This window comes from Entelurus aequoreus, linkage group LG15, assembly GCF_033978785.1.
Source record: "Entelurus aequoreus isolate RoL-2023_Sb linkage group LG15, RoL_Eaeq_v1.1, whole genome shotgun sequence".
Classification (NCBI taxonomy): domain Eukaryota; kingdom Metazoa; phylum Chordata; class Actinopteri; order Syngnathiformes; family Syngnathidae; genus Entelurus; species Entelurus aequoreus.
The window spans coordinates 8,053,612-8,077,638 of NC_084745.1; the positions used below are offsets into that span (position 1 = coordinate 8,053,612).

Genomic DNA, 24,027 nt, shown 5'->3' on the forward strand with positions numbered 1-24,027 from the left:
TACACACAAATGTTCTAGTTCTTTGGGGGTAAAATGGAATATTGTACTGGTTTTAACACGCGAAGTCCCAGAGAAGGGTCAATTGACATTTTTACCTAGAAAACACACAAGAGGGTCATTTGACCCCTAGTCCCCCCTGTGGACACTCCTTTTGTTATGAAAATGTGGCTGTTAGTGGCACACGGCAGGGGGCCACTTGAGCCTGTGTGGGGGAGGGGACCTTACAGCTCAAGCTTTAGTTCTGAGGTAGGTTGTGTGTGTTTTTGCAAGGATCAACAGAATGAAGGGATCAACACTCTGACATTTATTGTTAAAAAAAATACAAAACAAAACATATTTACAAAGAATGAAAAAGCAACTGTTTTCCCAGTTTTGGTGTGGAGGGTTGTTGCAGAAGCAATTGTTATTTTTGTGTGCCAAAAATAGTTAAAAAAAAAAAATTTACAAAGAAAAAAGCATATTTACAAAGAATGAAAAACCATGTCCATGTAAACGTGACTGACATACATTTGAGCAGTCACTCACAATCCTGGCACTGCCATTGCTCCTTTCGGCATTTCCCACATGTATAATTTTTCTGTCTACCTAGACAAACTGCCCCTAACAGCCTCATTACCATAACAAAATGAGTGATTAGTGTATTCGGGAAAAGCGTCGGGCCAAATGACCCCTCTCTGGGTCTTCTAAGTAGACAGAAAAATGCTGGGACTTCTAGTGTTAAAGGTGAAAACAATCAAAATGGCCCCCGCATTCTTTAATTTGTCCTACACACAACACATTCTGCAGCAACAAGTTTGTTCTGTCTCAGGCACAACGATTACAAGGTGGTGTCTCCTGCACTTCGGGCTGTTGGAAACATTGTGACTGGGGATGATTATCAGACACAGGTGACCGGTGCAACATTGGCACGCCGTGCAGCCAGTAGGCGTGTCTGATTTGGTGTCATGTGATCCAGGTTATCCTCAACTGTTCGGCACTGCAGTCCCTTCTTCACCTTCTGAGCAGCCCCAAAGAGTCCATCAAGAAGGAAGCCTGCTGGACCATCTCCAACATCACAGCAGGGAACCGAGCACAAATACAGGTCTGTTGAGATTAGGTATCCACCCATTATCGGTGCCAATATTTGCCATTTTGATATATATATATATATATATTTTTTTTTTTTCTCCCCGCAACTACATCAGCAGATACAATTTATACACATGATACCAGTATTTAAAAAAAAAGACATCTATAATTATTGAAGTAGATAGTAATAGACACCAGCCCGCTCGTCCTGCAAATTTTTTTTATTATCAATAATTCTCCACAAATACGACTTGACATCTGACAAGGCATTTATTAGAGAACTTGTGAGAATTATTCTCTGGTCTGCTGAGCTGCTGTCACACGGCCACGCCCCCTTTCTTTCTTTTTTTAATGCAGTGCTGATCGCCTACAGTCTGTCGCCTTTCAGACTACGTTGGTTACTGCTTTGCACACTCTTGACATTCTCTCGATGAGCTTTAAGAGGTAGTCACCTGAAATGGTTTTCACTTCACAGGTGTGCTTGAATCTCATGGAGAGAATGCCAAGAGTGTGCAAAGCAGTAAACAGAGCAAAGGGTGGCTATTTTGAAGAAACTACAATATAAAAGTTATTTCACTTTTTTTTTGTTAAGTACATAACTCCACATGTGTGCATTCATAGTTTTGATGCCTTCAGTGACAATCTACAATTGAATGAGGTGTGTCCAAACTTTTGGCCTGTACTGTATATCAGAAAATAATCTCATGAAAATGACTGCTGTCATTTTATTTTAATAATAAAACATTTAAATTATGTCAGGTTTGGGACAGGTGTAATGCTGGTGTGGCCACAGTGTGCACGTCTGATGTTGCTCACAAGTGCTTCACTGAATGCTCAGGGAGTTACTCTTGACTACCTAATGATGGGTATCCTATGGGTGGATCTGTAGTTCAGACTAAAAAGACTTTTCATCTAAATGCTGTTGAACAGATGGTGATGGACGCTAACCTGCTGCCTCCGCTAATTGCCATCCTACAAGTGGCAGAGTTCCGCACAAAGAAGGAGGCAGCATGGGCGATTACCAACGCCACATCTGGGGGCTCTGCTGAGCAGATCAGGTGAGATGACCTTGCTGCACAATGAGCTTTGAAATCCTAAGTGTGTGTGCTGCCCCCTGCAGGCACCTTGTGCAACTGGGCTGCATAAAGCCCCTGTGTGATTTGCTGACGCTGATGGACTCCAAGATAGTTCAAGTGGCCTTAAATGGCATCGAGAACATCCTGCGACTGGGTGAACTGGAGGCCAAGAGAGGAGGCGGCATCAACCCTTACTGCGCACTCATTGAGGAGGCCTACGGTATGCACCACATTACACCTGCGTCAACTTGGCCACCTTATCCTCGCAAACATTCAGAGGACACTGCTATTCCTTTGTGTCGCCACAGCTTTAAGTTCTTCTAAAATACTTTTTGTCAGGTTCAAACACTGATGACATCTATTAAACAGACACGAAGCAAGGAATTAAACAGAGACAGAATTCAATTTAGTTCATTGAGGAGAAACGTCTGGATGATGTCACTGGTCAGAAAAAGTATTCAGAATATCAAAGAGCAGGCACAAAGGAATGTCAGTGTTTGAATATTTGCAAGGATAAGTTGACACTACTTGTTAAAAACTCCTATTTGTCCTACTTACCACTTGTCTTTCAGGTCTGGACAAGCTGGAGTTCCTGCAGAGACATGAGAACCAGGACATCTTCCAGAAAGCGTACGACTTGATAGAGCGCTACTTCAACGCAGAGGACGAGGACGCGTCTCTCGCTCCGGCGGTGGATCTGCAGCAGCAGCAGTTCCTCTTCCAGCAGTGCGAGGCGCCCATGGAAGGCTTCCAGCTCTAATCTGCGCTCGCAACTTCATCCTCAGCTCATTTCTTATCGGTTGAGGGGGGGCTCGCCTCGTTCCTCCCCCCTCCTTATTGTCCAGAGAGATTGGTTTGATCCTAACTACACAAATGGTGGTCAAGTTCTGCTGGCTCGTGAAGGTTGAGCTCACCTGTGCGCGTCCCCTTCATCATCACCCGAATTCCCCCAAACATATCCTGCATATCCTACTTTTTGGATTCGACACCAAGCTCTCTGTGGGCAGAGAAGCTGGCGGTGTGCGTGAAGAAGCTCGCCCAGACCCACGAGGCCCACTTGTGACTGGACTGCCCAACACACGGACTCAAGCGACTGCGAGGAAAGGCACTTAAGATGATCAACGTGGAGCTGGATGGACAAATTAGGACGCGGCTGCTGGATTTTCTATCACACGCGGCTTGATGGAGACCGGCCCTCCGCCCTGAAGACATGTCAGGACTGCCTCTGGTGTGACCCCATTCCTCCCATGGACGCATGGGAACATTGCAGTCTTCCTGACACTGAGACAATTGGACAAGACTAATCCAGTGGGGATTCGTACTAGCATCATTTAATTTCACAGCACTTTAGTTGAGGACTGACAGACACTCGTGTTTACTATTGAACTGCTTGAAGCCAACAACAAAACTCCAGCACACTAAATCCGAGCAGCGCTCCAAGAAATACTCTGACAATTGGCAGTGTTGCCCAAAACAACTTTAGTATTTTCTCATCTGATCGCCACAAATGTGGAGTTTTGCCATAAATGGTCATCAATCCAGATCTTTTTAACAAGACTCCAGATGAAACCTGCTCACCCTCAGTCTGCTACACGGAGCGTTTAGCCAGTCCCCTTCCCATTGCTTACTTTTGTCAGCGACTCTGGAAAAGACCACCGCTGTAGTGTTGCGTTTGTGCGGTTCTCCCCTGTTCTGACGTTTGCATAAAGGCATCTCATCAAGCACGGAGTGAAACACCTTATTGTACTCCTTTAATGACATCTTCCTTTACTCCTCCCTTGCATGTACAAAAACAGACCACAGCACGAGCAACCTGTGACAGCTGCTCTCAAATACTTAACAGTTTTTTCTTTCTGTAACAGACTGGTCATCCTGTTCTACTCACTGAAGAAACGTCTGCCCAGTGGTGATCCAGGTTCCCTACTGGGCCTTGTCAGACAAAGCAGCCGCTGCGTCCTGCTCTCTCTGGAGGTCCTCCCTCCATTTAGCCTTCTGCTTCAAGTTCTGATCCGCCAGGGACTCGTGTCTGGCGACAGCCTGCAATGACGCAGCAAAATGATGCATTCTGTTGTGAAAACACACACAAAGCTCTTACCCGTTTGCTCGTGATGACCATCAACACACATCCACCTATCGTTGCCGCTATCATCAAGTAGCAGACTTTTACTCGGAATTTGTTTCTGGCAGCATCCAGCGTTTCAAACCTGTGGACACACACGTGTTTGATTAGACGTGGTGGTCTTGTCTCGAGATCGACTGATTACCAGCTGGGCTGATATTTGGCATCGGCCTCTTTTTATCGTTACAACCGAAATACATTAGCAGATACAATATTTCCACATTCAGTCGCGATCAAAAGTTTACATACATTTGTAAAGAACATAATTTCATGGCTGTCTTGAATTTCCAATCATTTCTAAAACTCTTATTTTTTTGTGATAGTGATTGGAGCACATACTTGTTGGTCACAAAAAACATTGACAGCTCTGCTCGCTTGTTCACCTGCGCCCTGTCAGACCTGCTACAGGCGCCCTGGACAAGGTGCCCGGGTGCTAACACGCTGCGACACGTAGGCCAGGAGGTGTTAGCGTACATTCCGCCGATCGTCCCCAGTGATGAAAAAAAACCATATGGAGCGTTCCCAAGTCAGCCTCCCGTGACCTGGACTGAGGGCGGGTCCAGGCTCCCGCCTGAACGCTCCCGGTCCTTTTCCCCCCGACTGACTGCACGCTTTCCTTCCGGTCCGGCGCCCGTGACTACGGTTCCCCAAGGTTTCTTCCTGCGGTTGCTCTATTCTGGAGTCGCATGATTAAATATGCTACCTGACTCTCCCCTGGCAGGGCTAAGTTGACTAATTCAACTTGAATACAGGATTTCAGTAGCGAAGGCTGGAACTGAAATTTTAAGGTTGGCAGGACGACAGTCGTAATGCGACAAGTACCGAGTAATATGACTGGGAGACGTCAAAATTGGCGAAAAAAATCTTACACGCTAACACTTAACATGTGTCACATACCCAGGTGCAGTGGTGGTCAAAAGTTTACATACACTTGTAAAGAACATAATGTCATGGCTGTCTTGAGTTTCCAATCATTTCTACAACTATTATTGTTTTTGTGATAGTGATTGGAGCACATACTTGTTGGTCACAAAAAACATTCATGAAGTTTGCTTCTTTTATGAATTTATTATGGGTCTACTGAAAATGTGCTGGGTCAAAAGTATACGTACAGCAACGTTAATATTTGCTTACATGTCCCTTGGCAAGTTTCACTGCAATAAGGCGCTTTTGGTAGCCATCCACAAGCTTCTGCTTGAATTTTTGACCACTCCTCTTGACAAAATTGGTGCAGTTCAGCTAAATGTGTTGGTTTTCTGACGTGTACTTGTTTCTTCAGCATTGTCCATACGTCAAAGTCAGGACTTTGGGAAGGCCATTCTAAAACCTTCATTCTAGCCATTCCTTTACCACTTTTGACGTGTTTGGGGTCATTGTCCTGTTGGAACACCCAACTGCGCCCAAGACCCAACCTCCGGGCTGATGATTTTAGCTTGTCCTGAAGAATTTGGAGGTAATCCTGGACATATTATGTACTCCAATCACTCCATCACAAAAAAAGCAAGAGTTGTAGAAATGATTGGAAACTCAAGACAGCCGTGACATTATGTTCTTTACAAGTGTATGTAAACTTTTGACCACTACTGTATGATAGCATTATTTAGCATTCTGCTGAAATTTCATAACTTCCGGGGTTTTTCTTGCCGGCACATCCAGTTTTTGTCCTCCTTTCCCAGTGTTTAACCGGCTCCATTTTGTTTTTTGCTACTACAAAAAAAGATATCTCTGCCAAAAATGCACACTTTGTCTAAATATCTTGACAAATATGAGATGATTATACAAGTAAAGAAGGTGAGGCAGCAGCTCACATATTCTCATACTTTCTGTAACATCCAGGAAGAAATGTCACCCATCTTGAAAAATGTCTCAACTATAATCTACGTGAAGGAGTCCACAATTGTTTTTATTTAAATGTCGACAATATTTAATGAGGAAACTTTATTAAACCTATGAAATTTTATAAAATGGAGTAGATAAGTTATTGGGATGTAGATAAATGCCATATTTTGACCTATTTTCCCAGGAGATGTTCCATATTTTAAAATAAAATGTTGACATAAAATGTTGACGCTACTCTTAGACACGCATAATAAAGGTGTTTGATGATAAATTAAAACATCAAACATGTCACTACTGGTCCCACTTTTCCTAAAAAATAATATTAAAAAAACAACTTAAAGGCCTACTGAAAGCCACTACTACCGACCACGCAGTCTGATAGTTTATATATCAATGATGAAATCTTAACATTGCAACACATGCCAATACGGCCGGGTTAACTTATAAAGTGCAATTTTAAAATTCCCGCCACACTTCCGGTTGAAAAACTCCTTTGGATATGATTTATGCGTGTGACGTCACAAAATCCACGGAAGTGGTTGGACCCCATCGGACCTGATACAGAAACCTCTTGTTTTCTTTGACGAAATTCCACAGTATTCTGGACATCTGTGTTGGTGAATCTTTTCCAATTTGTTTAATGAACAATGGAGGCTGCAAAGAAGAACGTTGTAGGTGGGATCGATCGGTGTATTAGCGGCTAAGTACAATACTTACAGCAACACAACAAGGACTACTTACTTAGCAGACGCCTAGCCAATGCTTGCCGCCAAAACCACGGATGAAGTCCTTCGTCGCGCTGTTGATCGCTGGAACGCAGGTGAGCACGGCTGTTGATGGGCTGGCTGGCGTAGGGGGAGCGCTAATGTTTTTATCATAGTTCTGTGAGGTCCGGTTGCTAAGTTGCTAAATTAGCCTTAGCGTCGTTAGCAACAGCATTGTTAAGCCTTACCAGGCTGAGAATTTTTAACCGTGTAGTTACATGTCCATGGTTTAATAGTATTGTTGATCTTCTGTCTATCCTTCCAGTCAGGGGTTTATTTCTTTTGTTTCTATCTGCATTTGAGAACGATGCTATCACGTTAGCTCAGTAGCTAAGTGTGTCACCGATGTATTGTGGAGATAAAAGTCACTTTAAATGTCCATTTCGCGTGCCCGACTCTCATTTTCGAGAGGATATAGTATCCGAGGTGGTTTAAAATACAAATCCGTGATCCACAATAGAAAAAGGAGAGAGTGTGGAATCCAATGAGCCAGCTTGTACCTAAGTTACGGTCAGAGCGAAAAAAGATACGTCCATCACTGCCTCTCTAGTCCTTCACTGTAACGTTCCTCATCTACGAATCTTTCATCCTCGCTCAAATTAATGGGGTAATCGTCGCTTTGTCGCTCCGAATCTCTCTCGCTCCATTGTAAACAAAGGAAAATTGTGAGGAATATTACCTCCTGTGACGTCACGCTACTTCCGGTACAGGCAAGGCTTTTTTTTATCAGCGAGCAAAAGTTGCGAACTTTATCGTCGATTTTCTCTACTAAATCCTTTCAGCAAAAATAGGGCAATATCGCGAAATGATAAAGTATGACACATAGATTGGATCTGCTATTCCCGTTTAAATAAAAAAAATTCATTTCAGTAGGCCTTTAAAGCCTTGTCCAGATGTTTACTGACATAATATTCATCTTTAAATAACTTTTACTGCTAATAAATATCTGTTATCGACCTCCTTGATCACTAATAATCGGTATCGTCCCTTAAAAACATATCGCTGGATGTCTCGTCACAGCAGCCGAGCTACTCTAGTTTATCTTCACAGGACCCCGCACCAATTACCACCTCTCTCAAGTTAATGAGCTCCTTTCCTGTGATGCACATTCATCGCGATGTAAACAGGAAGGGCGGACTTACGCCACAAACTCTGGTATGTCCTCTGCTCGCTTGTAGCGTCCCGACCACATCAGAATCCTCCTGTCCATGGGCGAGGGCTTGTAGCCTGGGGTCTTGAAGCCCAGGTGAGGAGATGCTGCGCGAGATGACACGTTAGACAGGCGAATCCAAAACAAAACACTGCAAGGCTCTTCACACACAGTTGGGAAGCTGACAAGAAACATGTGCGATAAGATTTAATTTACACTGTCCTGTGTGCGCGATTTAATGAGATCCATTCTACCTGGTACTGGAGCTGCAGGCGGGGAGTCTGCTTTGACTTCTTGTGGTTTGTTGCTCATCCCTCTGTGCATCCATGTTCCTGTGACACGTCTGCACTGCTCGCCTGCGCACACCACATCATCAAATGTTATTTACAACCAATCCAGACAAATAAAATGGCTGCGACTTCTCACATGTTCAGGAGAGAACACACAGAAGCTAATGCAAATAATAACAGAAGAAATTAACAAATTAAAAAGATGGTTTGACAAAAACAGACTCTTTGAATCTCTCAGTAAAACTAAAATAATGCTATTTGGTAACAGTAGAAGAGAAAGTCAAACACAAATACAAATAGATGGAATAGAAATTGAAAAAGTAAATGAAACCAAATTTCTAGGTATAATGATTGATGATAAATTTAACTGAAATCTCATGTAAAAAATATACAACATAAAGTAGCAAGAAACACGTCAATAATGAGTAAAGCAAAACATGTTCTAGACCAAAAATCACTCCATATTCTCAGATATAGTAAGACTAGCGAGCAGTAGTATTACCATATCTGAGTTATTGTGTAGAAATATGGGGAAATAACTACAGAAGTACACTTCATTTTTTTTGTTGTCCTGTCCAGCTTCTCAGGCAAATCATATAGTTGATGTAGATGCCCATATCGGCTGTACTCATTTACTTTACAAAAGAGAAGTGTGTGATACTTCTCTTGTTGCCTTATTTGTATTTGACTTTATTCAATGGATTTATATTATTTGGGAGGAGGGCACTTCATTAATTAACAGTGTTACAAAAAATATCAGAATAATACATAATGTTGGATATAGAGAACATCCAAACCCTTTATTCATTGAATCAAAAATACTGAAATTCCACGACATAGTGAATTTGCAAACAGCTAAAATTACACACAAAGCAAACTATAATCCGCTATCCAAGAATATACAACAATTCTTCTCAACAAGAGGAGAAATATAATCTTAGAGAAAAATTTATTTTGAAACATTTGTCTGCACGTACAACACTTGAGACCTTCAGTATATCAGTATGTGGAATTAAATGATGGAATGGATTAAGTAAAGAAATCCAACAATGTACTAATATGATCCATTTCAAGAAACTCTTCAAACTAAAAAGTTTTTAAAGTACAAAGAAGAAGAACCATAATAAACATTCTGAACTTATCTCATCCATCCATTCATTTTGAAGATAATCTTACTCATCTCACCATATGAAATATAATTTACTTGACCAATTATTATTTATTTTCATTGTTATTACTTATGGAGTATATTGTGAATAAATTGAAAACAGGAAGTGAACCAAAGTTTTAGCAACTGCTATGTAAAGGAAAAGGGGTAGGATTGAATAAGATCTGCTTCTTCCAGCTCCTTTTTCAAAAATGTTGAATAGAGCAGTGTTTTTCAACCACTGTGCCGCGGCACACCAGTGTGCCGTGAGATATTGTCTGGCGTGCCATGGGAAATTATGCAACTTCACCTAATTGGTCCAAAAAATATTTTTTGCAAATAAATAATTATAATAATGTGCCGTTGTCTAGTGCAGTGTTTTTCAACCTTTCTTGGTATGTAAAAGGTATGTAACGCTTAAACCAAAAATTAAAAAAAGGCAAGTGCCGTTAGGAAAAGGCACTGAAGCATAGGGGTGGCTATGCAAAACAAAAGTAAAACTGAACTGGCTACAAGGTAAACAAAAACAGAATGCTGGACGACAGCAAAAACTTACAGCGTGTGGAGCGGAGACGGCGTCCACAAAGTACATCCGTACATGACATGACAATCAACAGTGTCCCCACAAAGAAGGATAGCGTACGCACAATTTAAATAGTCTTGATTGCGAAAACAAAGCAGGTGCGGGCAATAGCACTCAAAGGAAGGCGTGACGCTGCTACAGGAGAACGCCAACAAAACAGGAAGGGTCACCAAAATTAACAGCGCAAGACCGAAACTAAAGCACTACACACAGGAAACAACAACAAACTCAAAATAAAGCACGACAACCTGGTGGAGTTTCATTTTTTAACCTTTTCTGCTGGTGGTGTGCCTCCATATTTTTTTTTTTTAATGAAAATAATGTGTCTTGGCTCAAAAAAGGTTGAAAAACACTGGCATAGAGAAACTGGAAATTGTGATGTATCATGTTGTATGCATGCATGTTCCAAATAAACTCAAACTCAAACATGGGAATTCATGCATAATTAAGGTTAGTGAACAAGGCACCGAATTTGGTCAAAAAGGTTGATATAAATAGAAATACTCTTTGGAAAACAAACAAAACTCAAATAAGTTGCTTTGAATGTTAAAGTATGTGTAATAAATATATGCTCAGTTTTATATATTCAGACAAATATTCCGATCATAAAAAATGTGTCTGAACATGAAAACAACAAACGTACTTATGAGTACGTATGTCATTTTATTCAGGCATTCAACATGGGCTACGATGAATAATGATAGGGGTCCTAATTGAAATTAATTAACATTCATTTCCGACACTGCAAAAAGTCAGTGTTCAAAAACAAGAAAAAAAAAATACAAAAATTAGGGGTATTTTATTTGAACTAAGCAAAATTATCTGCCAATAGAACAAGAAAATTTGGCTTGTCAAGACTTTCCAAAACAAGTAAAATTAGCTAACCTCAATGAACCAAAAATACCTTAAAGTAAGAATATTCTCACTAATAAGTGCACTTTTCTTGGTAGAAAAAAAAAAAAAGACCTTTTTGCTCAATATGTTGAAAATATTCTTAAATGAAGTAAATGCTCGTGCATTATCTTGACATAATGATATGCACTTGGCATTACATTTCTTGAAACCAGCAAACTTATACTAAAAACTAATTTATTGTTCTTAATGGAAAGGCAACAAGGCAACCGCTTGTTACTCTCGGGGTCTCCTAGCCTTTCAGGCAAATCATATGGTCTAAAAATGCATTTTTCCATCGACAACATGACATCATCGCGCCAAGTGCGTGCTCTTTCAGTCAATTAGTGCGCATATGTACAGCCTGGCCCCCGGCCAACATTTTTTTAATTTTAATTTTGAAGAATGTATCTGAATGTGCATGAACTATTTCTGTTCAAAATAGTTTGAAATGTCACATGTTCCATCCACCCATTTTCTACCGCTTGTCCCTTTTTTGGGGTCACGGGGGGTGCTGGAGCCTATCTCAGCTGCATTCCAGCGGAAGGCGGGGTACACCCTGGACAAGTCAATGTTAAATGTTTAAATATTAACTGTCAGTTTACTGTACTGTGCCAACTATGAGTACGTATTTTCTATTGTTTCATTGAAAATAAAACAGCAAAGTCCATTTGGCTGTCATCGGTTTTAATTATGAGACACAATTGTGTCAAAGTCATAATTTTTTTTACATGCTTGAAATAAGAAATTATTACTTTAAAAAAGCAGTTTTATACTTGTGAGTGTTGATGACACAGCTTTGCAATACTTGATATTCTAGTTTCAAGCATGTTTTACTCAATATAGGTCATCAAATATCAGCAACAAGCTGTAATATCGTACTGAGATCATTTAGGACAAACACCCTTAAAACAAGTAAAACACTAACATAAAATCTGCTTAGTGAGAAGAATTATCTTATCAGACAGAAAATAAGCAAATATCACCCTTATTTGAGATACTTAATCTTACTTAGATTTCAGTTTTTGCAGTGTAAGGAAATAACTTTCATTTCACAATACAGTTTTAAAATGAAAGTGAAAATAACTGCACCGATAACAGTTTGAATCCTTTTTTTTTTTTTACTTCTGATGTATTGTTTAACGTTCGTAAAACAAAATGCAAACAACAAATGACGTTTAAACGTAGACGAGGAAAGTTGGGGACAGATTTGGTAAACACGAAATAACATCAAAATCTTTCAATTCATACTAACCCAAGATGTTTCCGAAGCAAAGTCGGGATCTTATCAAATTCATGTCGTTTTTCTTCGTTAAAAATGTGTGAAAGGAGATTTTTGGCGGACGTGCTGAGAAACACGGCCAGCTGATGAAAGTCAGTTAGCCTAGCCTAGCATTGCCTAACAGTGACGTCACACCGGCCGAGGTCGTTCTCATTAGGACCTCTATCATTATTCATAGTAGCCCATGTTATATGCCTAAATAAAATTACATCGTTTAGAATACATCTTTGTTAGTGAAAAGCACTATCTTGTTTTTCAGTGTAAAAAATAACAACATATACCAGTGTAATTTTTGTCCTCTAAAATGTCATGGTTGGCAGTGTAGTGATATATTTACTGGCCGAAAGGCACTCCGTTGAACCGCCTCCTGAGAGGACCGCGCGACCCACGATGGCGGCGCCCGCAGGAACATTAAACTGTGAGGACTTTGCCATGTTTCAGGTAATTTGATTATTTGAGATTATTCTCTGCCTTTTTCACCTGTTGTTCACCTGTGTGCTCTTGACAATGTTAGGAGGCCGCGTCAGGTGTTTTTAGCACCGACTACGTGAAGGCTTCAGTGTTGTGTAGCAGGCAGGCTTTCATAACAACATGTCAACTTGGTCAATAGTGGAGATAAAGCACAATATATGTTGTTTTATGCTCTAATTGTAGGACTTTCACAACAACATGTCAATAATAGTGGAGATAAAGCACAATATATGTTGTTTTATGCTCTAATTGTAGGACTTTCACAACAACATGTCAATAATAGTGGCGATAAAGCACAATATATGTTGTTTTATGCTCTAATTGTAGGACTTTCACAACAACATGTCAATAATAGTGGCGATAAAGCACAATATATGTTGTTTTATGCTCTAATTGTAGGACTTTCACAACAACATGTCAATAATATTGGAGATAAAGCACAATATATGTTGTTTTATGCTCTAATTGTTGGACTTTCACAACAACATGTCAATAATAGTGGAGATAAAGCACAATATATGTTGTTTTATGCTCTAATTGTAGGACTTTCACAACAACATGTCAATAATAGTGGAGATAAAGCACAATATATGTTGTTTTATGCTCTAATTGTAGGACTTTCACAACAACATGTCAATAATAGTGGAGATAAAGCACAATATATGTTGTTTTATGCTCTAATTGTAGGACTTTCACAACAACATGTCAATAATAGTGGAGATAAAGCACAATATATGTTGTTTTATGCTCTAATTGTAGGACTTTCACAACAACATGTCAATAATAGTGGAGATAAAGCACAATATATGTTGTTTTATGCTCTAATTGTAGGACTTTCACAACATGTCAATAATAGTGGAGATAAAGCACAATATATGTTGTTTTATGCTCTAATTGTAGGACTTTCAAAACAACATGTCAATAATAGTGGAGATAAAGCACAATATATGTTGTTTTATGCTCTAATTGTAGGACTTTCACAACAACATGTCAATAATAGTGGAGATAAAGCACAATATATGTTGTTTTATGCTCTAATTGTAGGACTTTCACAACAACATGTCAATAATAGTGGAGATAAAGCACAATATATGTTGTTTTATGCTCTAATTGTAGGACTTTCACAACAACATGTCAATAATAGTGGAGATAAAGCACAATATATGTTGTTTTATGCTCTAATTGTAGGACTTTCACAACAACACGTCAATAATAGTGGAGATAAAGCACAATATATGTTGTTTTATGCTCTAATTGTAGGACTTTCACAACAACATGTCGATAATAGTGGAGATAAAGCACAATATATGTTGTTTTATGCTCTAATTGTAGGACTTTCACAACAACATGTCGATAATAGTGGAGATAAAGCACAATATATGTTGTTTTATGCTCTAATTGTAGGACTTTCACAACAACATGTCAATAATAGTGGAGATAAAGCACAATATATGTTGTTTTATGCTCTAATTGTAGGACTTTCACAACATGTCAATAATAGTGGAGATAAAGCACAATATATGTTGTTTTATGCTCTAATTGTATGACTTTCACAACAACATGTCAATAATAGTGGAGATAAAGCACAATATATGTTGTTTTATGCTCTAATTGTAGGACTTTCACAACAACATGTCAATAATAGTGGAGATAAAGCACAATATATGTTGTTTTATGCTATAATTGTAGGACTTTCACAACAACATGTCAATAATAGTGGAGATAAAGCACAATATATGTTGTTTTATGCTCTAATTGTAGGACTTTCACAACAACATGTCAATAATATTGGAGATAAAGCACAATATATGTTGTTTTATGCTCTAATTGTAGGACTTTCACAACATGTCAATAATAGTGGAGATAAAGCACAATATATGTTGTTTTATGCTCTAATTGTAGGACTTTCACAACAACATGTCAATAATAGTGGAGATAAAGCACAATATATGTTGTTTTATGCTCTAATTGTAGGACTTTCACAACATGTCAATAATAGTGGAGATAAAGCACAATATATGTTGTTTTATGCTCTAATTGTAGGACTTTCACAACAACATGTCAATAATAGTGGAGATAAAGCACAATATATGTTGTTTTATGCTCTAATTGTAGGACTTTCACAACAACATGTCAATAATAGTGGAGATAAAGCACAAAATAAGTATTTTTGTTATGTAGTTGTAGGACTTTCACAACAACATGTCAATAATAGTGGAGGTAAAGCACAAAAAAGTCCATGTAGTACTGTGTGTACAAAATTTGATGCCAGCAACATGGGACAAAAAAGTTGGGAAAGGTGGCAATAATTACTGCTAAAGTTGAGGAATGCTCATCAAACACTTATTTGGAACACCCCACAGGTGTGCAGGCTAATTGGGAACAGGTGGGTGCCATGATTGGGTATAATTTTTTTTTTTTTCTGCAAATTTTTTAAACTTTTTATTCGACCCCTTTTACCGTATTGCATTTGCATTGTCTTGTTTAGCACACTCATTGTTTATGTTCTTTGTTTGTTTGTTTTTTTGTTTTGCTTAGTTGTTGTTGTTTTTTTTGTTGTTGGTTTTTTTTTTTTTTTTTTGTTTGTTTTTTGTTTGCTCCATGCTTTTTTAACCTGTAAAGCACTTTGGTGCAATCTAAACAGTTGTTGAAAATGTGCTATATAAATAAAGTTGACTTGACTTGACTTGACTTGACTAAAAACAGCTTCCCAAAAAATGTTCAGGATGGGGCGAGGTACAACACTTTGTCCACAACTGCGTGAGCAAATAGTCAAACAGTTTAAGAACAACGTTTCTCAAAGTGCAATTTCAAGAAATTTAGGGATTTCAACATCTACGGTCCATAATATCATCAAAAGGTTCAGAGAATCTGGAGAAATCACTCCACGTAAGCGGCATGGCCAGAAACCAACATTGAATGACCGTGACCTTCGATCCCTCAGACGGCACTGTATCAAAAACCGACATCAATCTCTAAAGGATATCACCGCATGGGCTCAGGAACACTTCAGAAAACCACTGTCACTAAATACAGTAGGTCGCTACATCTGTAAGTGCAAGTTAAAGCTCTCCTATGCAAAGCCAAAGCCATTTATCAACAACACCCAGAAACGCCGCCGGCTTCTCTGGGCCCGACATCATCTAAGATGGACTCATGCAAAGTGGAAAAGTGTTCTGTGGTCTGACGAGTCCACATTTCAAAGTGTTTTTGGAAATATTCGACATCGTGTCATCCAGACCAAAGGGGAAGCGAACCATTCAGACTGTTATTGACGCAAAGTTCAAAAGCCAGCATCTGTGATGGTATGGGGGTGCATTAGTGCCCAAGGCATGGGTAACTTACACATCTGTGAAGGCACCATTAATGCTGAAAAGTACATACAGGTTTTGGAACAACATATGCTGCCATCTAAGCGCCGTCTTTCTCATGGACGCCCCTGCTTATTTCAGCAAGACAATGCCAAGCCACATTCAGCACGTTACAACAGCGTGGCTTCGTAAAAAAAAGAGTGCTGGTACTTTCCTGGCCCGCCTGCAGTCCAGATCTGTCTCCCATTGAAAATGTGTGGCACATTACGAAGCGTAAAATACGACAGCGGAGACCCCGGACTGTTGAACAACTGAAGCTCTACATAAAACAAGAATGGGAAATAATTCCACTTTCAAAGCTTCACCAATTAGTTTCCTCAGTTCCCAATCGTTTACTGAGTGTTGTTAAAAGAAAAGGCCATGTAACACAGTGGTGAACATGCCCTTTCCCAACTACTTTGGCACGTGTTGCAGCCATGAAATTCTAAGTTAATTATTATTTGCAAAAAATAAATAAAGTTTGAGTTTGAACATCAAATATATTGTCTTTGTAGTACATTCAATTGAATATGGCTTGAAAAGGATTTGCAAATCATTGTATTCCGTTTATATTTACATCTAACACAATTTCCCGACTCATATGGAAACAGGGTATATATATATATATATATATTGTGGCCAAACAGTTACATTTTTGTTTCATCTGACATCACATGGACAAAGATAAGACCTTCTGGAGGAAAGTTCTGTGGTCAGATGAAACAAAAATTTAGCTGTTTGGCCACAATACTCAGCAATATGTTTGGAGGAGAAAAGGTGAGGCCTTTAATCCCAGGAACACCATGCCTACTGTCAAGCATGGTGGTGGTAGTATTATGCTCTGGGCCTGTTTTGCTGCCAATGGAACTGGTGCTTTAAATGGGACAATGAAAAAGGAGGATTACCTCCAAATTCTTCAGGACAAGCTAAAAATCATCAGCCCGGAGGTCGGGTCTTGGGCGCAGTTGGGTGTTCCAACAGGACAATGACCCCAAACACATGTCAAAAGTGGTAAAGGAATGGCTAAATCAGGCTAGAATGAAGGTTTTAGAATGGCCTTCCCAAAGTCCTGACTTAAACGTGTGGACAATGCTGAAGAAACAAGTCCATGTCATGTCAGAAAACCAACACATTTAGCTGAATTGCACCAATTTTGTCAAGAGGAGTGGTCAAAAACTCAAGCAGAAGCTTGTGGATGGCTACCAAAAGCGCCTTATTGCAGTGAAACTTGCCAAGGGACATGTAAGCAAATATTAACATTGCTGTACGTATACTTTTGACCCAGCACATTTTCAGTAGACCCATAATAAATTCATTAAAGAAGCAAACTTCATGAATGTTTTTTGTGACCAACAAGTATGTGCTCCAATCACTCTATCCCAGGGGTCACCAACGCGGTGCCCGCGGGCACCAGGTAGCCCGTAAGGACCAGATGAGTAGCCCGCTGGCCTGTTCTAAAAATAGCTCAAATAGCAGCACTTACCAGTGAGCTGCCTCTATTTTTTTAAATTTTATTTATTTACTAGCAAGCTGGTCTCGCTTTGCTCGACATTTTTAATTCTAAGAGAGACAAAACTCAAATAGAATTTGAAAATCCAAGAAAATATTTAAAGACTTGGTCTTCACTTGTTTAAATAAATACATGATTTTTTTTTACTTTGCTTCTTATAACTTTCAGAAAGACAATTTTAGAGAAAAAATACAACCTTAAAAATGATTTTAGGATTTTTAAACACATATACCTTTTTACCTTTTGAATTCCTTCCTCTTCCTTCCTGACAATTGAAATCAATGTTCAAGTAAAAAAAATTTTTTTATTGTAAAGATTAATATATACATTTTAATTTAATTCTTCATTTTGGCTTCTGTTTTTTCGACAAAGAATATTTGTGAAATATTTCTTCAAACTTATTATGATTAAAATTCAAAAAAATTATTCTGGCAAATCTAGAAAATCTGTAGAATCAAATTTAAATCTTATTTCAAAGTCTTTTGAATTTCTTTTAAAATTTTTGTTCTGGAAAATCTAGAAGAAATAATGATTAGTCTTTGTTAGAAATATAGCTTCGTCCAATTTGTTATATATTTTAACAAAGTGTAGATTGGAGTTTAACCTATTTAAAACATGTCATCAAAATTCTAAAATTAATCTTAATCAGGAAAAATTACTAATGATGTTCCATAAATTATTTTTATAATTTTTTCAAAAAGATTCGAATAGCTAGTTTTACTCTTCTTTTTTTCGGTTGAATTTTGAATTTTAAAGAGTCGAAATTGAAGATAAACTATGTTTCAAAATTTAATTTTCATTTTTTTCGTGTTTTCTCCTCTTTTAAACCATTCAATTAAGTGTAAATATCATTAATTATTAATAATAACAGAGTTAAGGGTAAATAGAGCAAATTGGCTATTTCTGGCAATTTATTTAAGTGTGTATCAAACTGGTAGCCCTTCACATTAATCACTACCCAAGAAGTAGCTCTTGGTTTCAAAAAGGTTGGTGACCCCTGATCTATCGCAACAAAATAAGAGTTGTAGAAATGATTGGAAACTCAAGACAGCCATGACATCATGTTCTTTACACGTGTATGTACACTTTTCACCATGTTGGCCAATGAAGGTTGTTGATGTTCCCAGGAGGTGCTGAAGGCGATGCGCACCATCGACGACCGTATCGTCCACTCCCTGAACACCAGCGTGCCCACAGTCTCCTTCTCGGACAAAGTGGACGCCACACAGACGTGCAAGCAGCTCTACCAATCGGTGAGTGTCGACGGCCGACTTCCTGTGGCGGTGGCGAGGAATGAGAGAATGTTTGTTGCCAGATGATGGAGGCTCACCTGAGGCGGGACAAAGCCATCAAGGTGTGCATCAGCCAAGCCTCAGAGCTGGTGGCACACCTGAGAGAAGCCCGGAGCAAAGATGGCGACAACTTGGCTCTCATCAAGCAGCTGAGAAAAGAACAGACCAAAGTATTTCATCTCCAACACCAGAACATTCTAGAACATTGTCAGGGGAAGTCCATGTTTCATCTTCTTCTTCTTCTCATCCTGCAGTTGAAGCTCATGCAGTCAGAGCTCAACGTTGAAGAAGTTGTCAACGATAGAAGCCTGAAGGTCACTACTTTTACTCTATTACTGTAATACTCTTCCTCACTCTACTTTTACTCTATTACTGTAATGCTCTTCCTCACACTACTTTTACTCTATTACTGTAATACTCTTCCTCACACTACTTTTACTCTATTACTGTAATACTCTTCCTCACTACTTTTACTCTATTACTGTAATACTCTTCCTCACTACTTTTACTCTATTACTGTAATACTCTTCCTCACTACTTTTACTCTATTACTGTAATACTCTTCCTCACACTACTTTTACTCTATTACTGTAATACTCTTCCTCACTACTTCTACTCTATTACTGTAATGCTCTTCCTCACACTACTTTTACTCTATTACTGTAATACTCTTCCTCACACTACTTTTACTCTATTACTGTAATACTCTTCCTCACACTACTTTTACTCTATTACTGTAATACTCTTCCTCACACTACTTTTACTCTATTACTGTAATACTCTTCCTCACTACTTTTACTCTATTACTGTAATACTCTTCCTCACACTACTTTTACTCTATTACTGTAATACTCTTCCTCACACTACTTTTACTCTATTACTGTAATACTCTTCCTCACACTACTTTTACTCTATTACTGTAATACTCTTCCTCACTACTTTTACTCTATTACTGTAATACTCTTCCTCACACTACTTTTACTCTATTACTGTAATACTCTTCCTCACTCTACTTTTACTCTATTACTGTAATGCTTTTCCTCACTCTACTTTTACTCTATTACTGTAATGCTCTTCCTCACTCTACTTTACCCTATTACTGTAATGCTCTTCCTCACACTACTTTTACTCCATTACTGTAATACTCTTCCTCACACTACTTTTACTCTATTACTGTAATACTCTTCCTCACACTACTTTTACTCTATTACTGTAATACTCTTCCTCACACTACTTTTACTCTATTACTGTAATACTCTTCCTCACACTACTTTTACTCCATTACTGTAATACTCTTCCTCACACTACTTTTACTATATTACTGTAATACTCTTCCTCACACTACTTTTACTCTATTACTGTAATACTCTTCCTCACACTACTTTTACTCTATTACTGTAATGCTCTTCCTCACACTACTTTTACTCTTTTACTGTAATGCTCTTCCTCACACTACTTTTACTCTATTACTGTAATGCTCTTCCTCACACTACTTTTACTCTATTACTGTAATGCTCTTCCTCACACTACTTTTACTCTTTTACTGTAATGCTCTTCCTCACACTACTTTTACTCTATTACTGTAATGCTCTCCCTCACACTACTTTTACTCTATTACTGTAATACTCTTCCTCACACTACTTTTACTCTATTACTGTAATGCTCTTCCTCACACTACTTTTACTCTATTACTGTAATGCTCTTCCTCACACTACTTTTACTCTATTACTGTAATGCTCTTCCTCACACTACTTTTACTCTATTACTGTAATGCTCTTCCTCACACTACTTTTACTCTTTTACTGTAATGCTCTTCCTCACACTACTTTTACTCTATTACTGTAATGCTCTTCCTCACACTACTTTTACTCTATTACTGTAATACTCTTCCTCACACTACTTTTACTCTATTACTGTAATGCTCTTCCTCACACTACTTTTACTCTATTACTGTAATGCTCTTCCTCACACTACTTTTACTCTATTACTGTTATGCTCTTCCTCACACTACTTTTACTCTATTACTGTAATGCTCTCCCTCACACTACTTTTACTCTATTACTGTAATGCTCTTCCTCACACTACTTTTACTCTATTACTGTAATGCTCTTCCTCACACTACTTTTACTCTATTACTGTTATGCTCTTCCTCACACTACTTTTACTCTATTACTGTAATGCTCTTCCTCACACTACTTTTACTCTATTACTGTAATACTCTTCCTCACTACTTTTACTCTATTACTGTAATACTCTTCCTCACACTACTTTTACTCTATTACTGTAATACTCTTCCTCACTACTTCTACTCTATTACTGTAATGCTCTTCCTCACACTACTTTTACTCTATTACTGTAATACTCTTCCTCACACTACTTTTACTCTATTACTGTAATACTCTTCCTCACACTACTTTTACTCTATTACTGTAATACTCTTCCTCACACTACTTTTACTCTATTACTGTAATACTCTTCCTCACTACTTTTACTCTATTACTGTAATACTCTTCCTCACACTACTTTTACTCTATTACTGTAATACTCTTCCTCACACTACTTTTACTCTATTACTGTAATACTCTTCCTCACACTACTTTTACTCTATTACTGTAATACTCTTCCTCACTACTTTTACTCTATTACTGTAATACTCTTCCTCACACTACTTTTACTCTATTACTGTAATACTCTTCCTCACTCTACTTTTACTCTATTACTGTAATGCTTTTCCTCACTCTACTTTTACTCTATTACTGTAATGCTCTTCCTCACTCTACTTTACCCTATTACTGTAATGCTCTTCCTCACACTACTTTTACTCCATTACTGTAATACTCTTCCTCACACTACTTTTACTCTATTACTGTAATACTCTTCCTCACACTACTTTTACTCTATTACTGTAATACTCTTCCTCACACTACTTTTACTCTATTACTGTAATACTCTTCCTCACACTACTTTTACTCTATTACTGTAATACTCTTCCTCACACTACTTTTACTCCATTACTGTAATACTCTTCCTCACACTACTTTTACTCCATTACTGTAATACTCTTCCTCACACTACTTTTACTCCATTACTGTAATACTCTTCCTCACACTACTTTTACTCTATTACTGTAATACTCTTCCTCACACTACTTTTACTCTATTACTGTAATGCTCTTCCTCACACTACTTTTACTCTTTTACTGTAATGCTCTTCCTCACACTACTTTTACTCTATTACTGTAATACTCTTCCTCACACTACTTTTACTCTATTACTGTAATGCTCTTCCTCACACTACTTTTACTCTTTTACTGTAATGCTCTTCCTCACACTACTTTTACTCTATTACTGTAATGCTCTTCCTCACACTACTTTTACTCTATTACTGTAATACTCTTCCTCACACTACTTTTACTCTATTACTGTAATGCTCTTCCTCACACTACTTTTACTCTATTACTGTAATGCTCTTCCTCACACTACTTTTACTCTATTACTGTAATGCTCTTCCTCACACTACTTTTACTCTTTTACTGTAATGCTCTTCCTCACACTACTTTTACTCTATTACTGTAATGCTCTTCCTCACACTACTTTTACTCTATTACTGTAATACTCTTCCTCACACTACTTTTACTCTATTACTGTAATGCTCTTCCTCACACTACTTTTACTCTATTACTGTAATGCTCTTCCTCACACTACTTTTACTCTATTACTGTAATGCTCTTCCTCACACTACTTTTACTCTATTACTGTAATGCTCTTCCTCACACTACTTTTACTCTTTTACTGTAATGCTCTTCCTCACACTACTTTTACTCTATTACTGTAATACTCTTCCTCACACTACTTTTACTCTATTACTGTAATGCTCTTCCTCACACTACTTTTACTCTATTACTGTAATACTCTTCCTCACACTACTTTTACTCTATTACTGTAATGCTCTCCCTCACACTACTTTTACTCTATTACTGTAATGCTCTTCCTCACACTACTTTTACTCTATTACTGTAATGCTCTTCCTCACACTACTTTTACTCTATTACTGTAATGCTCTTCCTCACACTACTTTTACTCTATTACTGTAATGCTCTTCCTCACACTACTTTTACTCTATTACTGTTATGCTCTTCCTCACACTACTTTTACTCTATTACTGTAATGCTCTTCCTCACACTACTTTTACTCTATTACTGTAATGCTCTTCCTCACTCTACTTTTACTCTATTACTGTAATGCTCTTCCTCACACTACTTTTACTCTATTACTGTTATGCTCTTCCTCACACTACTTTTACTCTATTACTGTAATGCTCTTCCTCACACTACTTTTACTCTATTACTGTTATGCTCTTCCTCACTCTACTTTTACTCTATTACTGTAATGCTCTTCCTCACACTACTTTTACTCTATTACTGTTATGCTCTTCCTCACACTACTTTTACTCTATTACTGTAATACTCTTCCTCACACTACTTTTACTCTATTACTGTAATACGCTTCCTCACACTACTTTTACTCTTGTTACTTTATGACTACTCCTGACACTACTTTTACTTTATTACTAATGGTGACACTACTTTTAATCTATTATTTATTACTAATTGTGACACTTCTTTTACTCTGTTACTTTCTTAGTAATCCTGACACTACTTTTACTCTGTTACTTTATTACTAATGGTAACATTACTTTTACTTTATTACTAATGGTAACATTTCTTTTACTTTATGACTAATGGTGACACTACTTTTACTCTATTACTTGATGCCTAATGGTGACACTACTTGTACTCTATTACTTGATGACCCCTCCCACTGTCAGGTGTTCAATGAAAGGTGCAGGATCCACTACACGCCTCCGAAGGTGAAGTGACTGCGGACCAAAGACTCCACGGACCCTGAAACTGTGACCTGCCGCCGCCATCTTGGCTCCAGACTGCTGGGACCTTCCTGTTCCTGCCACGTCTCGCTCGTGTCCTCTTGTGGTTTTTGTGCTGTGAAAACATTCTTCCATGTGCTTCTTTCATCACAGAAATATGTTTTTTAAAGCCATATAATGAAATGTTTTCAAAAGCAACCTCGCTGTTATTTTTTGTGGATGTGAGAAAATAAAAATGTAGTTGGTGAAGTGAGCCACTAGAGGGCAGTCAAACACTCCAAGTCTACAGAGAGTGTGACCAAAGTCGGTAG

The 24,027-nt window shown here is 38.2% G+C and overlaps 3 protein-coding genes across 3 annotated transcripts in view; 2 read left to right on the top strand and 1 right to left on the bottom strand.

The window, feature by feature from the left end:
• kpna1 (karyopherin alpha 1 (importin alpha 5)) overlaps positions 1–3,865 on the top strand; it is a 21,341-nt gene extending 17,476 nt beyond the window's left edge. The window contains exons 10-14 of the mRNA XM_062020690.1: positions 809–887; positions 956–1,081; positions 1,999–2,126; positions 2,189–2,364; positions 2,717–3,865. Of these exons, the coding sequence (XP_061876674.1) occupies positions 809–887; positions 956–1,081; positions 1,999–2,126; positions 2,189–2,364; positions 2,717–2,904 (697 nt within the window). The 3' untranslated portion in view covers positions 2,905–3,865. The remainder of the gene's footprint in view (positions 1–808; positions 888–955; positions 1,082–1,998; positions 2,127–2,188; positions 2,365–2,716) is intronic.
• Positions 3,855–12,340, bottom strand: fam162a (family with sequence similarity 162 member A). Its single transcript, XM_062020693.1, has 5 exons — positions 12,183–12,340; positions 8,271–8,372; positions 8,009–8,123; positions 4,240–4,348; positions 3,855–4,181 (listed from the first exon to the last, which is right to left on the bottom strand). The coding sequence occupies exons 1-5, from the start codon at positions 12,223–12,225 to the stop codon at positions 4,065–4,067; spliced, it is 486 nt and encodes a 161-aa protein (XP_061876677.1). The 5' UTR covers positions 12,226–12,340; the 3' UTR covers positions 3,855–4,064.
• Positions 12,341–12,452: 112 nt separating this feature from the next.
• mix23 (mitochondrial matrix import factor 23) lies at positions 12,453–23,929 on the top strand. Its single transcript, XM_062020691.1, has 5 exons — positions 12,453–12,650; positions 18,668–18,793; positions 18,856–19,002; positions 19,087–19,146; positions 23,660–23,929. The coding sequence occupies exons 1-5, from the start codon at positions 12,519–12,521 to the stop codon at positions 23,708–23,710; spliced, it is 516 nt and encodes a 171-aa protein (XP_061876675.1). The 5' UTR covers positions 12,453–12,518; the 3' UTR covers positions 23,711–23,929.
• The last annotated feature ends 98 nt before the right edge of the window (positions 23,930–24,027 follow it).